The sequence below is a fragment of the Xyrauchen texanus genome, chromosome 27 (assembly GCF_025860055.1).
Source record: "Xyrauchen texanus isolate HMW12.3.18 chromosome 27, RBS_HiC_50CHRs, whole genome shotgun sequence".
Classification (NCBI taxonomy): Eukaryota; Metazoa; Chordata; class Actinopteri; order Cypriniformes; family Catostomidae; genus Xyrauchen; species Xyrauchen texanus.
In genome coordinates this window covers 20,220,730-20,245,153 of record NC_068302.1, presented here as the reverse complement: position 1 = coordinate 20,245,153, position 24,424 = coordinate 20,220,730, and the positions used below count along the sequence as shown (strand labels likewise).

At 41.9% G+C, this 24,424-nt stretch overlaps 1 protein-coding gene across 2 annotated transcripts in view; it reads left to right on the top strand.

Moving 5' to 3' along the window:
• Positions 1–189: 189 nt before the first annotated feature.
• The window catches only part of LOC127621481 (phosphoglucomutase-like protein 5), a 242,965-nt gene continuing 218,730 nt past the window's right edge, over positions 190–24,424 (top strand). The window contains exons 1-7 of one of the 2 annotated variants that reach the window (XM_052095110.1): positions 190–282; positions 369–908; positions 4,971–5,133; positions 6,581–6,727; positions 6,833–6,955; positions 7,053–7,243; positions 10,296–10,450. In XM_052095110.1, the coding sequence (XP_051951070.1) occupies positions 651–908; positions 4,971–5,133; positions 6,581–6,727; positions 6,833–6,955; positions 7,053–7,243; positions 10,296–10,450 (1,037 nt within the window). In that variant the 5' untranslated portion in view covers positions 190–282; positions 369–650. Of the gene's footprint in view, positions 909–4,970; positions 5,134–6,580; positions 6,728–6,832; positions 6,956–7,052; positions 7,244–10,295; positions 10,451–24,424 lie in introns of both variants that reach the window. The other variant, XR_007967860.1, reaches the window with a different exon arrangement.

Sequence of the window (24,424 nt, the reverse complement as noted above, 5' to 3'; positions counted from 1 at the left end):
CACACACACACACACACACACACACACAAAGCTAGAAGCGCTGTGTGGGATTTTATCTAGTGGCACCAGGTGAAGTTGGGTTAGACAGTTGCTATACCCTCCTGCACCTTTGCCAGTGTGCCACAGACAGTATAAGGCGTCCGATTACACCTCAGCACACTGTTGCTATTCGCACCCCCACATCATGGGCTATTTTTGGCCAGAGCGTTAGCTGATTGAGTTTTGTACCCTCCCTGTCTTTTTGGCAAGCAATTGTGCGGATAGCTCGGGAAAAGAGTGTTGGTGAGCTGTGAGAATAACACTTATCTAGAAACATTTCTTTGTCTTTTAAATACTTTTAGTTAGTATATTTTGTGTTTTTGTAACAGTCCTTCCCGGTGGGATGAGAAGACAGCTGTCGCAAAATACTTTTCCAAAGAAGCGTCACTGGACGCGTCTTAAATAATCCACTCGTTGGCAGAAGCGCACTGCGCTGTGGCGCACCTTACCCGCTGCTGCCTCAGTTCCTCTGGGAAAAGAGACTCCAACGCCGGATTGCTTTTGAAGAAATTTCGAATAAATCGTATCGTTCCTCAGTTTTTGTTTCCACAATTGTTGACAACTTCATTGTAAAAATATTTTAAGAATAAGAAGGCGCGTCCCAGAAGACCATGGAGACTAACCCTATACCCATTTTGACTATCCAAACGTCCCCTTTCGATGACCAGAGACCAGGGACAAACGGCCTGAGAAAGAAGACAGCTGTTTTTGAGAGTAAAAAGAACTATCTTCAAAATTACATCCAAAGTGTCCTTTCCTCCATCGACTTGAGGGACCGTCAGGGATGCACGATGGTTGTAGGCAGCGATGGAAGATACTTCAGCCGGGCAGCAACTGAAGTTATCGTGCAGATGGCAGCTGCCAACGGGGTAAGGGTTTATAATTGTATTTACATCACAGTTTCGTCAATATACAAATCCCAAGAGTGTCTGAGTTCAGTTTACTTATTTAAACATTTTGTAATTATTAATTTTTGGTAATAAATGTTCTGATCTTTATAATCTATTATTATTATTATTATTATTAATTGTATTAATATTATTAATTGTATTATTGTTATTATTATTATTATTATTATTAAGTGTATTGTTATTATTTATTGTATTATTGTTATTATTATTATTATTATTATTAATTGTATTATTGTTATTATTATTTTTATTGTATTATTATTAAGTGTATTGTTATTATTTATTGTGTTATTATTATTATAATAATAATTATTAATTGTATTATTATTATTATTATTAATTGTATTATTATTATTCGTGTCTTTGCATGTTGCATCTATGGATTGAGTACATAATTTACATGCAACATTTCAGTGTCTATTAATTGTAGTTATTTCTCAAAGGCACTAGTTATAATATTACTTATAATAGTTGTTGTAGATTGTTCAGACTCAATATAATAGTACATGGGTTTATAGTGCAGTAGGCATTATTTAATAAGGGGGGTCATGAAGGATGAGACACACACTTTTATATCTGGCTTTTAATCATATCTCAGGGAGGCCAATATAGCCCATACATAGCCTAACAGTTTTTTGGAAAACCAGACAATCTTCACACTCAATGCATAATGAGAGAAAGTTTAGAACTAAATGTATCATATCTTATCTGATGTGCCATCCCTCCCCTCCACCCTCTTCCTGCATAGCCTATGTTTCCCTTCTTTTGACCTCAGGGCATATGACTTCAAGACAAGCTACCTTTCATCAACACTGTGTCTCATCAACATTTATAGCATGTTTTATTTATCTTTAAATAACCTTAGTACATTGAGTGTTTAGCCTTAATTTATTGTTTTCAATACTGTAAATTCCTTGGTTATAGATATGTTAGTACTTTACAGCCACATTTGTATTCTTCCACAAATGACTTCTCTTTCTCTCATTCTATCTTTCTGTATTTGTGACAAACTCTTTCATATAAACTCAGTAGCTCTCAGAGACATGATACACTGAGGCTGTGTTTTCCACAGCAGTGTGTGGATCCAAAAACAGCACCTTATATGGATAAGCTGCTCAAAGTTTGCTAGGAATACAGTTCAGACTCCCTGAGCTTCATCTGAGAAATGCATGTACAGAGGCTGCAAGCAGCAAACTAAGCAATGCATCAATCGAATGAGCTATTTGATTATTTAGAGTACTAGTCTAACATAACAGTGATGGCAAACGCCTTGAGGAATAGTGCACTTGGTCATCATTATAAATGCTTGAGTGAGAGATGCCAAATAACTGACTATTAATAGAAAGTGGCTGATCTTGTAAAGCTTAATGAGCCACAAAGTTGCTGAGATGTCCAGGCTGCTGTGCTCAACTGCCTTGTGAGCTCTAGAGTCGAAACACCGGAACAAGAAGCATCTGTCTATAATCAGAATCTTGAAATGATCAACAATTAGATAAACTTGAAAAAGAGGGTTCTGATTTATGGCAGCTGGGATTGTATGTCAGGTCGATGTTGAATTGTAGCCCTTTATAGTCTAGGCTTCTTTTTTATTCCTGAGTGAGTCAGATTGTCACTTCTGACAGAATGAGCTACCAGGCAGATATAGTTGTTGATCGGGTATGTAACGATAGCTGTTAGCTGTGATTGGTGCCTCTGAAGGTTGCAGATTTAAAGCGCACCAAAGGTGCAACAATTCTATTATAACCCTGGCATGACAGGCCAAGGTCTGCAAGCTAAGTGCATCTGAATCTGGAGGATAAATCTGTACACTTTTATAGCTGCTTATGCTATAACTGAAATGTTTTTTGAAAGGTCTTAATGTTGAAGTAACAACAAAGTTCATTGTCTTTTTGAATTTAAAGGGATAGTCCACCCGAAAATGCAAATTCTGTCATTTATTTACTGTCATTTGTTCAAAACACATTTCACATTCTTCCTTCCATAGAACACAAAATGAGATATTTTGCAGAATGTCCAAGCTGCCCTTTTCCAAAGCTATCATATGGCTTCATAATACTTAAAATAAATTGCACAAGTCATATGGACTAATTGTATGGTACATGTATTGTTCTTTTTGGTGTTTGATAGCCACTGGTCGCTGTTTACTGTTTATATATAGAAAAGAGCAGCACAGACTTTCTGTAAAATATCTCCTTTTGTATTCCATGGACAAAACAATTTCATACAAGTTTGGGACATAAGGGTAAATGAAGATTGACAGAATCTGACACATTGTTGCATTAATGTGCTTTGATGTTGAATATTATCAACCGTCCCTAGTGCTGGGTCGATTATTTCTGAAATGTAATCTGATACTGATTAAAAATTACATGACTAAAATAGTAGTCAATAATGTATCCTCTTGGATTACATTTTAAAGTAATCTAATCTGATTTATTTTGGATTACATCTGGCCTAAATCTCGTTTATTTGATGTCACATGCGTTGGAATAAACTTGTACCATTTTGAAATAATGTTGCTTAAATGCATAAAAGAAAACTTACTTAATGGATCAAAATATATGAATTAATATTATTTTTTGTGTGTGCTTTACTCGCTATTCCAGTGATAGAAAATAGGCACTTTGTTCTTACTCCGGCAATTTTGGCACTACAAACACCATCCATGTGTGGTAACAGATCAGACCAGTTATGTTTGTAAATCAGCAAAAGCGCATTAATGCATTTTTTAAGCCGAGTACAAAAGCAATTTGTGAAAAGAAAACGACCTTTACTGCACTAATGCAATCAGTTCAGTATTTATTTGTGGATTACTGCTCCATCTTCAGTGCAATTATGGCTGGTGGCTAGTATCAGGTCTGTGTATGCAGTTCCATCACAATAGAGTGCATCAGTCTGCTTCTGGAAGTAAATATCCCATTCATTTGTCCCGTAGGCTAATTGATTTCAATGATAACTTATAAACCTTTTAAGACCGTGAGCTATGAGGTTTTTCATAGATGGTATATGCTTCAGTTAAAGCCATTTGCCTGTGTTATTTCAACATTGTTTACAAATTATGTTTGATGGCGGAATTCATGGGAAACAACTACATTACCCATGGTACAGCAGAGAAAGATCCACCAATCAGAGAACCAAGGCCAACGAAACCCATGAAATGTGGCTCGGAGCGAGTCTGTCTCCCTTTTCCCTTAAACTACTCGTATATTTGTACATATGGGGATATTTTGCTATAAATGTAAAATATATTGTTTCGATACTTAAAATCAACAAACTAAAAAAAATTGTTTTATATATTCCCATAGTTTTTTATTAAATTACATCAATCGCAATGCTTTGTAGATTTATAGTCCATGTCCTCAGTAAAGACGGTAAGTACACAGCCTTGCACCTTTGTCTTTATTTCAGATTTTTAAATAATTCTTTGCCTCAAAACAAAGGTTGTGATGTTGTTATTCACCTCTGAGCTTGTTGGTTTGGTTCATGGCTCACAACTCTTTCATGAAGGATTTAATTAAAAGTCTATGGAAGAAATGAATGGGGAAAATACTTCCGGAACCCAGATGGCTGAACAAGTGGGCAATTACTGTTGTGCTCTATTTGAAAACACTTGATGATTTACGAAATGTATATAAGCTGTAGGCTAATTTAGAATGATGAATTGGAGGAATTAATTAATATGTAAGTAAGCAACTGCGATCTAATTATGAGTATTTTAAAATGTAATTTAATCTAATTACAAGTAATTGCTTTTTGTAGTCTGAATACATTTTCCAGATTACATGTGATCCATTACTTCCCAGCACTGACCGTGCCACATGGCCTGGTTCATTTTATCGTCATGTAGTGATTCAGGTAGTAACTTCAAAGACATGTTAAAAACATTAAAGCTATAAGTATCAGTGAGCCAAAATGTTTTCCAAATGTTTCTGCATAGCAGATCAAATGGACTTTTCTGATTCTCAATAAATGAATAAAAAGTGTTCTCATTCCAAGGAAACCACAAAACTTCCATTTCAGATTGGACGTCTGGTCATAGGACACAACGGGATCTTGTCGACTCCAGCTGTGTCCTGCATCATCAGGAAGATAAAAGCCATTGGTGGGATAATCCTCACTGCGAGCCACAGTCCAGGAGGCCCAGGAGGAGACTTTGGGATCAAATTCAATGTCGCTAATGGAGGTTAGAACATTGTTACAAAACTCAGGAACACACTGCATGCACCCTAGGCAATCCCCTTTAGAATGATAATGCAATCAATCACATTACCCTTTAAGCAAATAGTCATGCCAATGAACACATGACCCCTTAGCTTAGCATCACCTTTGTGGAAGCTGTCATGAAGAACTGTTTACACAGGATACAAAACACAATGAAGCCCCAGGTGCAGCCATGTTGCACATCCTGTAACAGGATCTTACCTTATCCTGGTTGTTTTTGATGTGTTTCAGACTTATATAGACCTTTATATACTGTACGGTGGATTTATACAACAGTTATTTTGGTCCTCTAATTGGATTGGACAAACAGTCTAAGAGTGCTGATTTATATTATAACAGCACTGGATTTTTTTCACTGTTTGTATCAGCCTAATCTCACAGTGAAATCAGAAAGAGTAGGTCAACTTTTCTTTAACAAATATCGGTATATTCTAACCGAGATTCAAAACAGTGCCCCCAGTGGCTAAAGCAGTAAGTGTTGTAGGGCCATGTGAGCTCCATTTATGTCCAGGAGATGTCGACAAAACCTAGTTGTGAAGCGAGTTTCTTTCAGCTGTACAGCATGTAATAGAGTGAAGAGGAATGTATATTTTATGAACTCTACCCCCCAACCCAAACACAAACCTAAACATTAGTGGAGTAAGAATGAAATGTTAGGGGGAAAAGTGCAACCTCTGAATCACGCTCGTCATTAATTAATGAAATGTCATGTATCAGTGAGTCGGCATACTTGTCGCTGATCCTAGGGTACCGGAACTTTCGGAAACAGCATGCCAACTTCCTGTGTGATCAAGTTGTTGTGTCACACCACTTGTTTGATTTTACGATGTTTAAGACCAGTTTACGACACACAATGGTTGATGCTGCTTTATATTATTATGGAAGTTTTTTCATTGGCTGTTGAAGATCTGTTGAAGATCTGGAAGCATCGCATTATAATTTCTGCATATAAGAATCTAATAAACATCTTGATAAGGCCAGATTTACATACATTCTACTGTAAATCAACTGTAAATCATAAACGTCTCAAAGACATCTGTTGAATTTTTTTTTGGACTTTTGTGAGGAAAAGTCTTAAAAGACATATTGGAGAGGAGCAAACACTCTAAAAAAAATTATCTTCCAGATGAAAATGCACACATTAAATCGAGGTCAGGGTGATGTACCTATCTGCAATGTGAATTACTCTATATTAAATTCTTGTTTATATAACTGTTATTTAAAAGCAGCAGCATAATTGCAGTGCCGTTGTACTGCATATCAGCACAACTGAGATTACAGAAAGTATCTAAGGCCGACTTATTGGCTTTTTTTTTTCTTTACCCAGCAACATGTCACTACCAATTTTTTTATAAGATGAAAACCTGTAAGATTTTGTTGAAAGTGCTCAATTATTCCTCTGTTTGCAGGTCCGTCTCCAGACACAGTGATGGAGAGAATCCATCAGGTGAGTCGCACACTAGAGGAATACGCTATCTGCCCTGACCTTCACATCGACCTGTCCCGCCTCGGCCGTCATGACTTTGATTTGGAGAACAAGTTCAAGCCCTTCAGAGGTGTTTAGTATGAACATATTCAGTGCATAATTTACTCTAGTTTTTTCTATGCTTCTATCATATAGTAACTATGGTTTACCTGGGCATAAAATGTTCGTTCTTCAGTTGAGATTGTAGACTCTGTTGAGATCTATCTGAACATGCTGCGAGGGATTTTTGACTTTGGTGCGATTAAGAGCTTGCTGACAGGACAACAGCTGAAGATCAGAATAGATGCCATGAATGGAGGTAAACTCTTGTCAGATTTCTGTTCCATCACCATTTTAAATTGTGAACCACTACAACTGTATATAGATTTAGTATTAAGTCATATCTTCTGTTTCAGTTATGGGACCCTATGTCAGAAGAATCCTATGTGATGAGCTCGGGGCTCCAGCTAACTCTGCTGTTAACTGTGTCCCACTGGAGGACTTTGGAGGCCAACACCCCAACCCTAACCCTGCATTCGCTGCATCACTGGTGGACTCTATGAAGGGGGGAGAGTTCGGATTTGGGGCTGCTTTCGATGCAGACGGGGTGCTTATCACTTACCAACTTATTTTCAAATGCAAAATTACACACAAATTTCAATGGCACACAAACACTAAAAAAGTTAAGACTTTTAATTACTTTAAAGACAGTATAAGAATCTTAGCCCAAGGCTGCAAAGCCAAGTTAATATTGCCAGCCTGAATTGGTCAAGTCAAGTCAAGTGGTTTTTATTGTCGTTCAACCATATACAGTTAGTACAGTAAACAGTGAAACAAGACAGCGTTCCTACGGGACCATGGTGCTACATAAAACAACATAAGACAAACACAGAACCACATGAGACTACACAGACTAAATAACATACCTATATAAAGTGCACGTGCAAAAAGTACGGGACAGTACAATAAATTACTAAAAATTAACAGGACAATAGGCACAGTGAGAGACAGTGCAGTGCCGACCAGTACACAGTAGTGCAAAAAGATGACAGTTTCTAAAAATGCCAAATGTAAACATAACATACTATGAGATAGTGTTCTAGTGTTCAGTTATTGAGGTAGCAGCCAGGTATAAAGTGACAATGAATTAAAGTGCAACTCTGGACATGGGTTTGTGTGTCAGTCCAGTCTCTGAGTATTGAGGAGTCTGATGGCTTGGCGGAAGAAGCTGTTACACAGTCTGGCCGTGAGGGCCCGAATGGTTCGGTACCTCTTGCCAGATGGCAGGAGGGTGAAGAGTTTGTGTGAGGGGTGTGTGAGGTCGTCCACAATGCTGGTTGCTTTGCGGATGCAGTGTTTTTTTGTAAATGTCTTTGATGGAGGGAAGAGAGACCCTGACGATCTTCTCAGCTGGCCTCACTATCCTCTGCAGGGCTTTGCGGTCCGAAACGGTGCAAGTCCCAAATCAGGCAGTGATGCATCTGCTCAGGATGCTCTCAATAGTCCCTCTATAGAATGTAGTGAGGATGGGGGGTGGGAGATGTGCTTTCCTCAGCCTTCGAAGAAAGTAGAGACGCTGCTAGGCTTTCTTGGTGATAGAGCTGGTGTTGAGGGACCAGGCGAGGTTCTCCGCCAGGTGAACACCAAGGAATTTGGTGCTCTTGACGATCTCCACAGAGGAGCCGTCAATGTTCAGTGGAGAGCGGTCACTTTCTGCTCTCCTAAATTCAACAACCATCTCTTATGTTTTGTCCACATTCAGAGACAGGTTGTTGGCTCTACACCAGTCAGTTAGCCGCTACACCTCCTCTCTGTATGTCTTGCCAGTCCGTGTTGTTTTGATTATGAAGCTTTAGCATTTTTACCTAATCTCATTCTATATTATGTTATTGTTATCTCTATGTTCCTTAATATTTCACACAAGTGGAAATACTGTAGAGAGCACACTTTGCCAACATGTAATATCTGCTCATAAAAAGTAATTTTCATTTGACTGAATCTGTTATATTCTTCATCAGTCGAAAAATTAATCAACTACTGGTTATGCCAAATATGTTTACTAACAGTTCATCATTAGAAATGGCAATATATCCTTGTGCGACCCTGCGTCCTTTGAAATTTTATTTTGGCTTCGTTATATGTAACACATAATTTAAATGAATTTTAACCGACTGATCTCAGTTCAAGAGAATCTGTGCTGTCAGTAAAGGGTTAAATTTTGACGTACAGAGTTATATGACAAAACAACATGGCTCCGACCACAGCGGAGTTTGTCAATGGGAGAAACGGCAACAAAACTACATCTGGTATGAAACCTAATTACATTTTTACATTGAAACCTGTTTAAGTCAAAAGATCAGTCTCTAGTTTGACCCGACATGCCATTTTAAACATTTGAGCGATTTATCACGAAACGGCACGCTGTTATGTAAACACATTGACCACATACGTTGACAATAGCTCTAGTTTTTTTCAGTAGAAATCCTATATTTACTGTGCATTTTCAGATTGAGAATTTTTTTTAATGCTTTTCGAGGCTTTAAATGGAGTTAGGATGAAAATAAGGTGCATTTCAAACTGTTCTGAGACAAGTGCAGACAGACAGCACAGTGGGAGGTTAAGCTATTCACTAAATAGGGAGCATCTTATAGATTTCCTCTGCAGCTAAATCCGACCCAAAGTTCATTTTCAGGCTGTAGATGATGTTTGAACCACTCAACATGTATTTCAGACATGGGACAATAGTAATCAGTACATACGTAAATTCTGAATTTATAATGTATTTATTTATTTTTTTCTCCCAATTTTTGGAATGTCCAATTACCAGTGTACACACTAAGTCCTCGTGATGGCACAGTGATTCACCTCAGTCCAGGTGACAGAGGACGGATCCCAGCTGCCTCCGCATGTGAGACCATCTATTTGCACATCTTATAACGTGGCTCGTTGAGCGTGCCACCGCGGAGGCATAGCACGTGTGGAGGCTTCACGCCACCCACTGCGGCAACCACGCCCAACTCACCAAGCGCCACCGAGAGCGAACCACATCACAGCGATCACGAGGATGTTACCCCTTGTGACTCTACCCTCCCTTGCAACTGGGCCAATTTGTTTGCCTAGGAGAATCAGAGCATGCCCTGGGATTTGAACTAGCATTCTCCAGGGGTGGTAGCCAGCGTCTTTTACCACTGAGCTATCAGGGTCCCCGTAATTTTAATTAATTAATACATTTTTTAACATGGTTGGCAGTGATTGGATGATGCTGGCCATTACTTTGAATTGGAAATAATTATGCCAATTCAAAGACATGAATAATCAACACTCATGGAAACATAATAAACAATTTGATAGAAACAATCTGACTTTCTATAGCTTGGTATTATTGAAACTTTCAATAATAATAAAAAAAAGAAGTTATTTCTGCTGTCCACATATGTTGACATCAGTGTTTAGGAAAACTATTTTGTCTAGATAAATGCACATAGCAGTCATGCTCGAGCCTCAGTGGTGTATGTATAATCTGTCATGTTAGCTAGTTTATTCTTATTTAGTTCTCTGAAAAGAAAGTTATTAGAATGGACTTATTTCATGCCATGCTGCCATAGTGAAACAGTCTAACCAAGATAATATTGGAAATATTTGTCTTAATATGATTACAGGATCGTTACATGATTATGGGTCAGAATGGATTCTTTGTGAGTCCGTCAGATTCACTGGCAGTGATGGCTGCAAACCTTTCCTGCATCCCTTACTTTAGTCAGAGGGGAATCCGAGGCTTTGCCCGCAGTATGCCAACCAGCACTGCCATTGACAGGTAAGAAATCTATTTTAATTAATGGCCTTTTCATAGTAGTTGTAGTTCAGCTTTTTTTGATAGGACTCTTGTAACTTGATCTCAGATGATGAATACTGTTGAGATGAACGTATGTACAGACATGCTCCAGAGTGCAGACCTTGCTAAAATTTAATAAGTCATCACTTAAAGTTACTAAAACCACTGTGTCTGATAAAATAAGAATGTGTGAAATAACCTCCCATAGAATGACCACATGTTAAGCTCTAACAATTTTATTGATATTTAAAGAAATTAAATGCAAGTTAAGCTTGATCGACAGCATTTGTAGCCTGTTATCAATTACCACAGAAAATATTTTAAACTTATTCAGCTAATTTTTTTAAAACAAATAAAATGCATATAAATTAATGCTTTTAACATGGACGTTTACTTTACAAGGTTATTTACTGATGGTTTCAAAAGCAGAAATGTAATGCAAAAAAGTATTGTTAAAGCATTTAGGCTACATTAATGATAAAAAAAATATTTGACATTTAACATTGTTAAACTTCTTTTTTGCATATAAAAAGTTAAGTCATGTCCCTTTGTGCATATCATGTTAAAGTTACTGGAATTACAGAGTGTACATTGTTATGACTGAAGTTGAAAGATATGACTTTGCTCAGAGGTTAGTAAGAAATATACTAACATGTATAATGTTGAAAGGTTAAATACTTTTGAAATAATGTGATAATTATTTATTTTTAACATTGATTCTGGTACTGTACAATCGGCCCATAGACTTCCACTGCATATTGCATTACCGTAAACATGCTTTAGATTCTTTTAACAAACTGATGGACAAGTAGAAATGATTTGATAAAACATATGCTGTTGATAGAGTGTAGTTGGATTTAACCCTGAAAATGACTAATATAGTTTCACTTTAATGACCAACATTGTGTGTCAGTAAAATTTGTTGTTGCATTATGAATTCAGTGAAATGATCCCTGTGTCTATGCTCCTACTGCCAGAATCCAGAGCTTTTTAAAGTGAAATCTGTCGACTGTCAACAAAATTGATAAGCTGATGATCAGGGAGGAAATCATCCCTCAAGACCATTCCATTATCTCAGTCAGTTTCCTGCCTCTCGTTCTGTACGGTGCAAGACACTGAGCTGTGAAAGCATTAGTTTTGGGGCCAGAGGTTACAGAGTAGAGACTCACTCCCTAAGAATAACAGTGTTAGCTCAACCCTGCGCTCCGGCACACAGCATTCACCCCACTAAAAATAAACTACAGTTTACTCAGTTAATTTTGTTCACTTATATACCACCATTAACTGCAAATAGTGACCTTTTGCTACTGAAAAACTTATATATTAAGTTACCCCATATGGGGCAAATGGGTTGGGAACAAAATATGGGTGAGTAAATGATGACAGAATAAAAATTTTGGGGTGAACTGTCCCTTTAAACTTTAATGATTACCTTGAAGAAAAAAGTCAATATTTGCAGTTTGTGGCCACCTGTGTGACTGCACGACAGTGTACAATTTTACACTGACAGCTCTATCTGTTCCTATTGTTAGAAGAATTTAGAGAGAACTCAGGAGTCACACAGGTGATCATGAATGCTCATTAACCTTTAATGAGCGACCCCGCTCATTAAAAATTATATTAATTTTACTGAATCAATTGCATTCGTCATCAGTTGAAAATAAAGCAACTTCTGGTTATGCCAAATAATATCAATTTAAGTTTACTAGCAATTCATCATTAGAAATAGCAATATATCCTGCGTCCTTTGACATTGTATTGTGGCTTTGCTATACGCAACACATAATTTAATTTAAACTGACTGATCTCAGTTCAGGAGACTCTGTTCTGTCAGTAAAGGGCTAAACTTTTGACATAAGGAATCATGTGACAAAACTACATGGTGCCGATCACAGCAGAGTTTGTCTTTGGGAGAAACCAAATTAAGATTTTACATTGAATCCTATTGGAGTCAAAATATTAGAGTCTTTAGTTTCATCTGATATGCTATTTAAAAACTTTGAGCGATTTATTGCAAAACACCACAATGCTAAACACAATGTGTACTAATGTGTAAAATCTGACCAAAAGTTCATTTTAGGCTGCAGATAATGTTTGAACCACTTAGCATGTTTGGCAGATATGGGACAATGGTAATCGATACTTAGATTCAGAATTTAAAATGTATAATTTTATTGGTTGCCAGTGACTGGACAATTCTGGCCATTAATTGTATCAGACTTAGTTATGCTCATTTCTGATTGGTAAAATGCTTCAGCACTGGATATCACATGTTTGTTTGACAGTGGAAAGACAGAAAATTGAGATTTTGTTGCCAAAGTAGAAAAAAAAACATTGTTTCAAAAGTCAAATCAAGTCGAATTGGAGTCATGTGATGCCATGCAAGGATCGGACATGTGAACAGCGAGCACTTTGCTAGTTTTAATACCTTTCATGACATAAATGCAATACATAACATAAATCCCATAAATGTTCTAGGAGGACAATATGTCAAAGAATTCAAGCTCTGGGGGCCTGGGTAACTCAGTGAGTAAAGACACTGACTAGCACCTCTAGAGTTCGCTTGTTCGAATCTCAGGGTGTGCTGAGTGACTCCAGCCAGGTCTCCTAAGCAACCAAATTGGTCCGGATGGGTAGGGTCACATGGGGTAATAATGGGGCTATAATGTGGTTTGCTCTTGGTGGGGCGCATGGTGAGTTGTGCGTGGATGTGGCGTTGGATGGCCTCCTCATGCGTTTTGTCTCCGCAGTAACATGCTCAACAAGCCAAGTGATAAGATGTGAGGGTTGACAGTCTCAAATGCGGAGGCAACTGAGATTCGTCCTCCGCCACCTGGATTGAGGCGAGTCACTACGCCACCACAAGGACTTAGAGTGCATTGGGAATTGGGCATTCCAAATTGGGGAGAAAAAGGGAAAAAAATAAAATAATAATAATAATTCTTGGACTCTGGAGATATTAAAATACACTTACGTGCTCGGGCTGACACCCCTGGACAGGCCGTGGACCAGGGAACCTGTGAAACCAGGAAAAGATGGAGTTGCGGCGGGAGATGCTGGGCATGCCTGCAGTGCTGACGGGGGACGTTGCTGACTTGGAGGATCTTGCTGTGGTGCATTTGTTGAATGCTGCCATGGGGGGTGGATTTGCTAGGGCAGTTGCGGGACTGGGGGATGTCGGGAGGTAGGTCGGTTGTTTGGATTCATCGGAGAGGGCATTGTCTACTGGTCCGCTGGCGACTCTGTCCAAGTTTCTAGGATCATCCGATTCTGTCCAAGTTTCTGGGATCATCCGATGGAGATCTTGTGTTGCATGGGGCGGGGAGTGGAGGCGGGCTTTCTTAGAGGAAACGCACCATTTTCTTGTTCCTAGACTTTGCTGACTCAGTGGGAGAGGGACGAAGCCAATTCGGTGAGTGCAGGGGACTTTTGCATCGGCGAGGATTCGCTTTTGCACTGATGTTCCTAGCAGGGTTGAGGGCGGATGCTGGGGATGGCTGTGGAACATTCACATGCCCACAGTGGGAGATGTCCTTCAAAAAGTGATTAAGTAATTTGCTTGTACTCATGTTGCAGCCGAATGGACCAGCTCAATGAACATTCGTTTAACTGTCTGATAAATTTGCGTGCTCTTTTTTTTAACAGCTTGTGTATATTTTGTAGAGGAACACACCTTCAGGAAAGATTTATTGATGAAACTACACACTCTTTGTTTTTATTCTACCTAGAGAGTATGGAGTATGTTTTATAGATTATCTTTTGCTGTGTAATCTATCTCACAAAATGTGTATAGAAACACCAGACTTGAGCAATCTGACGGCAAAGTTGTAATAAACAATGGCTAAATGTGCTTGCTTGAAATATTTCAATCAATTAGACAAATTGTTTTCAGTTAAGTTGGTGTCATGGAAATAATCAAAACATATATTTTTGTTTAAATTATGTATTGAAATCAGCATCACTGTCACAAAATACAAAAAATAAAGAGAAGAGACAAAAATAATTGTGTTCAAAGGCAAAAACATTAGCTGTATTAAAACACTTTCTAAAAAATATTAGATAATAATTACAAAATCAAAATAAATATTTTGAAAAAAAAATAGCAGTTCTGTATTTAATTGTGTATAAATTCACTCTACCAGAATTATTAAGAAAATATAGGAAAGTACATTTTCAGTCAGTAGAGATGTGATTATTCATTTGACATTTAAATTTATCTACCATGTATTCGCTAAAAAAACAAATTACATTGTATTACATGGTAATATACTGTCAGTAGATGTTTTCATGCAAATTACTCAACACTTGGAGCAATCTAAGGTTTAGTGCTTTGCTCAAGGGTACAATGGCTCATGGGTAGTATTGAGCTTGAACCAGCTAGTGTTCAGTACCACTCTAGAGCTTTGCTTATTATGCAAAACCACGGGAATTGTTATGGTAGTTATATTTATAATACAGTTAAATATTGCAAACAGCCAATGCATTAATACAGTTGTAAGTGCACAATAGTTTTATTTAGAGAAAACAATGAATCATTTTAAAAATCTGATGTTTTACAATGTAATACAAAATGTCATGAAAATGTGTCACATAAGGTTTTAAAACATATTGGTTGTTTTTTAAGTAATCCCTGAAAATTGTGAAAGAATTGAATTAAGAATTGTTGGTACTGCTGTCCTGCTGTTAACAGTTTTTGTTTTAAATGTCATACAAGTATGCATGTAGTCATCAGCACATGACTGTGCAGCACCCTGACCCTGTGATATCCTCACAGTACATTATAGTCCTACAAAATTAGAAAACAAAATATGTTTTAACTTGAGATATTAAAAATAATAAGAAATTACATAAAAATGGAAAGCATGGTGAGCATTTATAAAAGTAAATATACTCACATCAAGTCTCATCATGTTTTTACATTTACATTTACATTTATGCATTTGGCAGACACTTTTATCCAACGCGACTTACAGAGCCCTTATTACAGGGACAATCCCCCCTTAGTTTTTCCATTAATTGTGCAGCCCTACTTTATAGACACCGGTGCGGCGGTACAAACAAATGGATCAATTTCAGATTATTTGACTCTGCATAGGGGCATCCGGCAGGGTTGCCCTCCTTCCCCATTGTTGTTCTGTCTTGCCCTGGAACCATAAGAAGCTGCGATAAGAAAGGAGGATAATTTTCCAGGGGTGGTGGCGGGAGGTGTGGTGCATAAGCTCCACAGAATAATAAAAAACAAATTCTCCCCAATTTGGAATGCCCAATTCCCTCTAAGTCCTCATGGTGGCGTAGTGACTCGCCTCAATTCGGGTGGCAGAGGAAGATTCTCAGTTGCCTCAGCATCTGAGAACGTCAACCCGCACAACTTATCACATGGCTTGTTGTGTGCATTACCACTGAAACATAGCGCATGTGTGGAGGCGTCACGCTATTTTCCGCAGCATCCAAGCACAAACTCACCACACGCCCCACCGAGAGCGAACCACAATATAGCGACCACAAGGAGGTTACCCCATGTGACTGTACCCTTCCTAGCAACCGGGCCAATTTGTTTGATTAGGAGACCTGGCTGGAGTCACTCAGCACGCCCTGGATTCGAACTCGCGACTCCAGGGGTGGTAGTCAGCATCTTTACTCGCTGAGCTACCCAGGCCCCCTATTAATTCCTTTTCTAAGTTTTAAGAGTTAATTGATCTAAATCCGAAGCTTTGGCTCTGACAGCGTGTTGCTCTGTAACAGCTTTTCAGCCAGGCACCTTCCAGTGGCCCAAACAGGGCATTAAGTATTTGAGAATTTTATTCCCAGAAATTCTTTGCGATTTAGTTAGTTCATTTTGACCGTTTAATAAAAGGTTTTTCGAGTGATGTGGGCAGGTGGGCTTCATTACGTTTATCTATGATTGGGAAGGTTAATGTTATTAAAATGAAGTGTATTCCAAAATTCAACTACCTGCTATAATCTCTCAATCTAATCCACCTGAGAGAGCCCCTCACTGGTTTTGTATTGAACAGGAAGTTCTTGCCCCTATTTTACCATTGCGAAGCCTTTCTATTAAACTAACCGGACAAGTTAAGTTAAATCACATTATCACACATTTGCACGTGGTATGGACAAAAGTTGTGAGGGGGGTTACTACACTCAGTGACATATATGAGAGTGGAGTGTTGAGATCGTTTGAAAATATGGTTCAATATTTTGGGATTCATAGGTCTCAGTTTTTTAGGTATTTACAGCTGTGCCACCTGCTCTTTACTATTTTTGGGAGTAGCATAGGGGTGTCCCTAGAGCGGCAGATACTCTGGGAGTGGTGATTACTGCTTTTGGAAAAGGTCATGAGGGATAAGTGTATTATTCCCTGTTAATTCAGGGTCTGGGGGACGGAGCTTCAATTTCTCTCATGAGATTATGGGAGAAAGATTTAAACTTGGTATTGGAGGAGGTAGTGTGGACTAGGATTCTAAAAAAATTCAAGTCTACATTTAGAGATGCAAGGCTGTACCTTATGCAATTCAAGATTACACATCGATTCTATTGGACTCCATCTAGATTGTATAGGCTTGGTCTTAAAGACACACCCACCTGCTGGCAATGCCAATCAGAAGATCCTATAGATCCAAGAATTTTGGTTGAGGGTTCAGAGTTACGTGAATATGTGTGACATATTGGCCACTCAAATTTAATTTAGCCTCAGACTCTGTATTTTAGGTGATGGGGCGGTCATTAATATAGGGGACAAATACATAATGAATTGGGTCCTGGCAGTGTTATGATCGGCAGACAAATTATTCTTAGGGGATGGGAGTTGGCTGGAGTGTCATCGTTTCAAGTGGCACACAGAGATGGGCAGGGTAGCGGCATTTGAAGGATTGATATATAGATGGCTAGGAAATATGGACTTATTTAGCTTAAAATATTTAGCCTTTTTAGAAGGTTCTCGGGGAGGGGCAGTAAAGGGAGGCTTGTAGTTTTAAACGTATCATTTATTTTATATACTATATGTATATTCTTATGTGTTTCCTCTAATCTGTTTAAATATGTATTTATTTTTTGTTTGTATTTGCATGTGTATACTTTCATTTTGTGTTGGACCACTAGATGTTTATAGTGTGAGGGAGGAGGGGGATGTTCAGGGGGAGGGACATATAATTTGTTATAATTTGATTATGTGTATGTGTGTTGTTTCTTCAAACTTATTTTTATTTTTTTTTAATCAATAAAATGTTAATATCAAAAAATAAATGTCAAATAGTTCCTATTTTTATTTATTTATTTTTGCTTTTCCCAATACACATTGTTCCAAAGCAGCTTTAAAGAAAATCAGCTGTAATGTCTGTCTCAAAAACATAAATAAGCAACACTCCTGGAAACATAATAAAACATTTGATTTAAAAACTTTCTATAGCTTGGTATTATTTAGAATTTCACAACTTAGTTCCACTGTCCACATATATGGACATATATTTTTAGGAAAACTAAAAATTTTGCTCAATAAATGTTTTTTTTTTTTTTGCATGTTTATTATGCGCTACTAGTTACAAATAAAAAAAATACACACAGCAGTCATGCTCAGGTTTCATTAGGTTAAAGGGTTAAAGCCATGTCAGTAATTGAGTCAATTAAATATTGTATCACTTAATGTATGTGTATTATACTGTACTAAATATTACAGTATAGCCATACGATTTGTGTATTAACATAACAAATGGAAAAGAACACATGTCCAGCAACACTTGTTAAATGGAGAAATCAACAAGTGTTACTGGATTTATCTTCTCCATTTGTATTTTGCTCTCTTCATGCACCTTGTTTATTGAAGTGGCATCAGACTCATTTCCTAAATCTACATTCTATTAACAGAACACTCTGTTAATTAATTTTACAAGAAAATTTCAACATTATTGCGATTAACATTTTGAGTTATTACACATAAAATCCAAGCACTATCTTGTTGTAGCAAGGACAGAAACAATCGAATCGGTTACCTAACGTAACCTCGATTCTCTCTAGATGAGGGAACGAGTATTGCCCACGATGAGGCCATGCCTCTAGTGGAGTGAGCCCTAATGCCCAACGGGCATGGCAGGTCTTTTGACGCGTATGCTGCAGCAATAGCGTCCACTATCCATCTAGACAGTGTCTGTTTCGAGGCGGCAAGACCTTTGGTGCGCCCTCCGAACGAAACGAAAAGCTGCTCAGAGCGTCTGAAAGAGGCGGAGCGCGCAGTATACAATCTCAGTGCTCTGACTGGGCAAAGGAGATTGGCGTCGCGTTCGCTATCGGATGCTGGCAGCGCCGATAGGAAATGACCTGTGCTCTGAAAGGAGTACCGATCACCTTGGGAACATAGCCGTGTCTAGGCTTTAAAATGACCTTGGAGTCACTTGGTCCAAACTCAAGACACGCAGCGCTGACAGACAGCGCGTGAAGGTCTCCCACACGCTTGACTGATGACAGGGCAGTCAGAAAACGGTTTTGAGTGAAAGGTATTTCAAATCCACGGATTGAAGCGGTTCGAAAGGAGGGGCTTTCATAGTTTCGAGAACTATAGAAAGATCCCAGATAGGAACCGATGGGGGCGCTGGGGTTCATCCTTCTAGCTCCCTTGAGGAAGCCGGATGACCAGCTCGTTTTTCCCAGTGACTGGCCGTGCAGGGGTTCAGCGAACGCCGCGACGGCCGCCACATACACTTTGAGCGTGGATGGGGATCTGCCCTTATCCAGCAGCTCTTGTAAAAACACGAGCAGCGACGTACACCCCACATGTCCGTGGGTCCAGGTCTCTGTCGGTGCACCATTTTGAAAACACAGACCATTTTGACGCATAGAGTCTTCTCGTGGAAGGGGCTCTAGCGTGTATGATGGTGTTTATTACCCCTTCTGGCAGAGCGACGGGTAGTCGCTGATCACCCACGCTGCAGCGCCCAGCTCTGGGTGGGGATGCCAGATCGTGCCGCGAGCTTGAGAGAGGAGATCTGCTCTCACTGGGATGGGCCATGGTGCTGTCAGTGACAGCTGCGTAAGCTCCGGAACCATGTCTGATTCTCCCAACGCTGGGCTATGAGGAGCACCGAGTGGCGCTGCTTCCTGATCCTCTGCATTACCTGTGGCAATAGCGAGACGGGAGGGAAGGCGTAAGCGGGCGGTTGGGCCAGCGGCGTCCTCGCTCGAGAAAAATATTGGGCAGTGAGAGTTCTCTTCTGACGCAAAGAGGTCTATCTCTGCTCTGCCGAATATGCGCCATAACTTCTGGACTGTTTGAGCGTGCAGGGACAATTCCCTGGAGGAATATTGTCTCTGGACAGTCTGTCTGGGCCGCCGCTCAGGTGGCCTGGCACGCGCGTCACCCTCAGCGAGCGCAGGTGGCACTGGGACCAACTCAGTATGCGTTTCGGTCAGATGGAAGAGGTTCCTGGATCTGACACCGCCCTGACGGTTTAAGTAGGATACCACAGATCTGTTGTCCGAACGGACCAGGACGTGGTGACCCTGAATGACTGGGAGAAAGCGCACGCGCGCACTCGACCGCTATCATTTCCAGACAATTTATGTGAAGGAGCGTTTCCTGAACTGACAATAGGCCAAAAACCGGAGAGCCCTCGCGAGACCGCGCCCAACCCGTGTTGGACGCTGCCTGTCGAAATGACTTTTCGGCGAGATACAGCTCCCATTGTCACTCCCCGCTGATACCATTTGGCCACTGTCCAGGGCTGCAGAGCTGAAATACAGGTCTGAGTCACCTTGATCGGCTGGCGGCCTGTGGCCCAAGCCCGGCGAGACGCGCGGGTGTTTAGCCAATGCTGAAGCGGGCGCATGCGCAGTAAACCCAGCTGAAGTACTGCTGCGGCTGAGGCCATGTAACCTAGCACTCTCTGAAATTTTTTCAGAGGCGTGAGGCTGTTCATCTGAAAGGACGCGGCTAGTCGCTGAACACGGCGCGCGCGCTGTGTAGATAAGCGAGCTGTCATAGCCACGGAGTCTAGTTCTATTCCAAGGAAGGAAATTGCCTGGCTGGGCTGTAGTGAGCTCTTGGTCCAATTGACTACAATACCCAAACTGTTCAGATGGCTGAGGAGAACTGTTCTGTGAGACAGAAGCTCCGTATGTGACTGTGCCATAATCAGCCAGTCGTCCAAATAGTTCAGAATTCGCAAGCCCTGACTCCGCAGGGGTGCGAAGCGCCGCGATCCATGCACTTCGTGAAAGTACGGGTGCTAAAGACAGGCCGAACGGAAGGACGGTGTATTGATAAACCTGGCCGTCAGGCTGAATCTCAAGAATGGCCTGTGACAGGAATTTATCTGAATCTGAAAGTAGGCATCTTTCAGATCGAGAGAGATAAACCAGTCCCCTGGCGCGTATGCGCGTGAGTTTCCTGATTGTAAGCATTTTGAACGGTCTTTTGCAAGCACCTTGTTCAAACCCCTGAGATCTAATATTGGTCTGAGGCCGCCGTCTTTCTTGGGAACAAGAAAATAACGGCTGTAAAACCCCGACTCAGCTCAGCCGGCGGCACTTTCTCTATGGCCCTTTTGCACAGAAGGTTTGCTATTTCTGAACGAAGCATGCAGGCTGCTTCCGTGTTCACAATAGTTTCGAGCCGCGCTCTGAAGCGGGAGGGCGGCGATCGAACTGTAGCAAATAGCCCTGTTTTATTGTGCTTAACACCCATTTGGATATCCCTGGGATAGCTTCCCACGCTTTGAAGCGTAACGCTAGAGGGTGAATGGCCAAATCGCCCTGATTGCCCCACACAGCGCGCTGAACAGAATGTGTGAGCGCGCTTACTGTGCTTATGCATGACTGCTCGCAGACAGCAGGGACAGGCTGTTCTGTGAGTGACTTCCCGATTGAGGTGAATGGGGAAAGAGTCACATCTGTTAAGTGATGCGCGAGCATAGTCACGGGCATGGGACTTACATACAGAGAAGTGCTTGCTGGCCATGTGACAGAGCGGGCAGAGAATGGGCGCGCGCACGTATTCGTGAGCGCGTTTATTGACTCTAACACTAGAGCGGTTTTTGTCCGCTTTATGTGAGTGGGCTCTGATCGGGACACGGGAAGTGTAATGCTTGTGTGTAGAGGTGAACACTGGATTGTGGGCACATTTTCTACACATAAGGCTGGTCGTGTGACAGAGCGGCCAGAGAAGGGGCGCGCGCACGGATTCGTGGGCGCGTTTATTGACTCTTAACACTCGAGTGGGCTGTGTCCGCTTTATGTGAGTGGGCTCTGATAGGAACATGGGAAGTGTAATGCTTGTGTTTAGGGGTGAACACTGGATTGTGGGCACATTTTCTACACATAAGGCATGTTTGCTCTTTACAAGATTTCTTTGGGTCGCCGTGAAAACGGCGTTTGAGTGCAGGCAAGCGGGCAGTATCACCGGCTTGTTGGCTGCTGAATCCACCACTGTAGTAGCCTGAGAGAGGGGACTGACAGGGGCTAAGCTTTGACGGTGGTCCAGCCGCGGCGGACTGAGCCGTCGTTTTTTCAACAAGGCTAGGAGGACTTCGGTTGCTCAGGTTTCAGCGCAACCTTAGACCGAGGCCCGCGGGGCGGCGGTCTGCGGCGGCTGTCTGAGCCTGATCGAGGGCGGCCGCCCTGTCGACGCTGAGAAGTTTGACCTTGTTGAGCTGGGCGCTGTGAAGAGGCTCGTGCAGGAGGCTGGTCACGTGGGCGGCCTGCAGAGGAGCTAGCGCGACGTGGCAGGAAGAGGTTCATGGCTTGGGTGGCTTTCTGGACTTCTGAAAAGCGGTCAACAATGCCACTCACCGCGGAGCCGAAGAGACCGGTCGGAGAGAGCGGTGCGTTGAGGAACGTGGAGCGCTCTGCTTCTCCCATGTCGGCTAGCGTTAGCCACAGGTGTCTCTCGGTCACAGTCAGCGAGGCCATGCACTTCCCTAGAGCTTGGGCTGCAGCTTTGGTGGCGCGAAGGGGCGAGGTCCGTCGCGCTTCTTAGATCTGCAACAGCCTCTGGGTGCCTGCCTTTCTCATCCCACTCCCGAAGAAGGTCCGCTTGGAGGATCTGTAAGACGGCCATGGAGTGCAGAGCAGATGCGGCTTGGCCGGCGGTGGAATAGGCGCGACCAACATAGGCGGAAGTCGCTCTGCAGGCCTTAGACAGGAGCACTGGCTTAGACCGCCATCTCGCGGAGGGCGGGCAAAGGTGTGCTGCTACCGAATCCTCGACCGGGGGGATGGAGGAGTAGCCCTTCTCGGTGGCGCCGTCCAATCGGCGCAGAGGGGTGGAGACGTGGGAACGGATCCTGGCCGAGAAAGGCGTGTTCCACGACTTTGCAAGCTCAGTGTGGAGTTCCGGCAGGAAGGGAGCGGCCCGGGCCGCGGGTGTTGCGCGGCGACGGCTCTGAAGAAAGCAGCCGTCGAGTCTGTTGGGAGCCTGCTCAGGGGGCGGTGACCACACGAGCCCGAGGCGGTCGACAGCCTGTGTGAGGAGGCGTGTTAGTTCCCCTTCGACTCCGGCGCGGGTCCTGCTGGATTCCTGGGCCGAGGAGGAGGCGTGGGAGCCTGACCACACCTCGCTGTCCGAAGCCATGATGGAACAGCCCTTATCCTCCGCCTCGTCCTCCGAGATGGCAGCAGTGCGGCTGCTGGGCGGCAACTGCGCGTCCCGGGGGGGCGGGGAGGGTGAGAGCGATGCTCAAGGGAGAGGCTCCGGCGAGGCAGTCGCTTCTATCACCGGTTCTGGCAGCCTTTGGGAGCGGCGCTTTTCCTGCGCTGGCGGAACGGAAGGCGGCGCGGCGGCTTCGGTTCTGAGCGCTTCGAGTCGAGCCCGCAGGGTCAACATCGGAAGCTCCTCGCAGAGGTCGCATCCACCTTCAGCGAGGGCGAGCTCTGCATGCCCCAGTCCCAGGCAGAGAGCGCAGATGATGTGGCGGTCTCCGGCGCTGAGAGGGGTGCGGCATGAAGCGCAAGTGGTGCGAGGCATCTTAAAAAAGACGCTCGTTACTCTTTTGTGAAGTTCGTTAAGAACCAGCTTGCTCTAAAAAAGGATACGTCGCCGGATGGCGTAGCTCGCAGGATGGCTGAAGGTGGCGGAGACGGCCGGCTTCTTCGAGCGCTGTCCAAGCTTGCTAGATGCCCCTCGAACGGCGACGCGGCTTCCAGTTCAGAGATGCGAAGAGCTTCGCTGAGGAGATGAAAATCAGGGTTCCAGCCTACGAACTACGCTTATATGCACTCTAGCCACGCCCATTTTGGCGGGCTTTGATGCAGTAAGCGAGCGGACGCCTCTCATTGGACGCGAGTTTGCCCAAGTTCGTCTATAGGCTGCAGCAGTTGCCGCAGAGCAACCAATGAGCTCGCTAGCTAGCCCGCTCAAGGTCTGCAGTTGCTGCACTGCGTTGACAAATGATACAAAATTAAGGATAATTTTTTGGCTTCAATATCTCAGAAAAGATTAATCTTTCCCGTAGCGTAAGTCAGCTTACGCAATACGAGAGAACCTCTTGTAAGAGAACTAAGTTTTAACAAAAATTGTGCTTGGCTAATGATACCCCTGCAATGTTGAAATGAAACCTACACCACCTCCTATTTTGCTATTGTCTTAGAGTTAGCTATTTCCTAAATGTTGAGGGCCATTTGGTAAGGTGTACCATACGTGTAAATGGAAATAAGTCCCAACACTAATAGGACAGAGAGAATAGATGGAAAGAGAATTTACCTTGTTTAATTAACTGTTGAAAATGCTTTCCAATAATGTTGTGTTGTGTCCTTATATGTCCTTTCTAATTGCTTTAGCTGCACTGAAAAAAAGTGAACCTTAAAAATGTGCTTCAGGTGGTAACATCTAAATTAAGTTTTTTTTTTAACAAAAAAATGTAATTTAACATTAATGAATCAACCTGAATACATAAGGTTGATAAACACATTTTTAGGGTCTTATAGAGTAGAAATATGTCCTTAAAGGGATAGTAATATCTCAGCTCTGTAGGT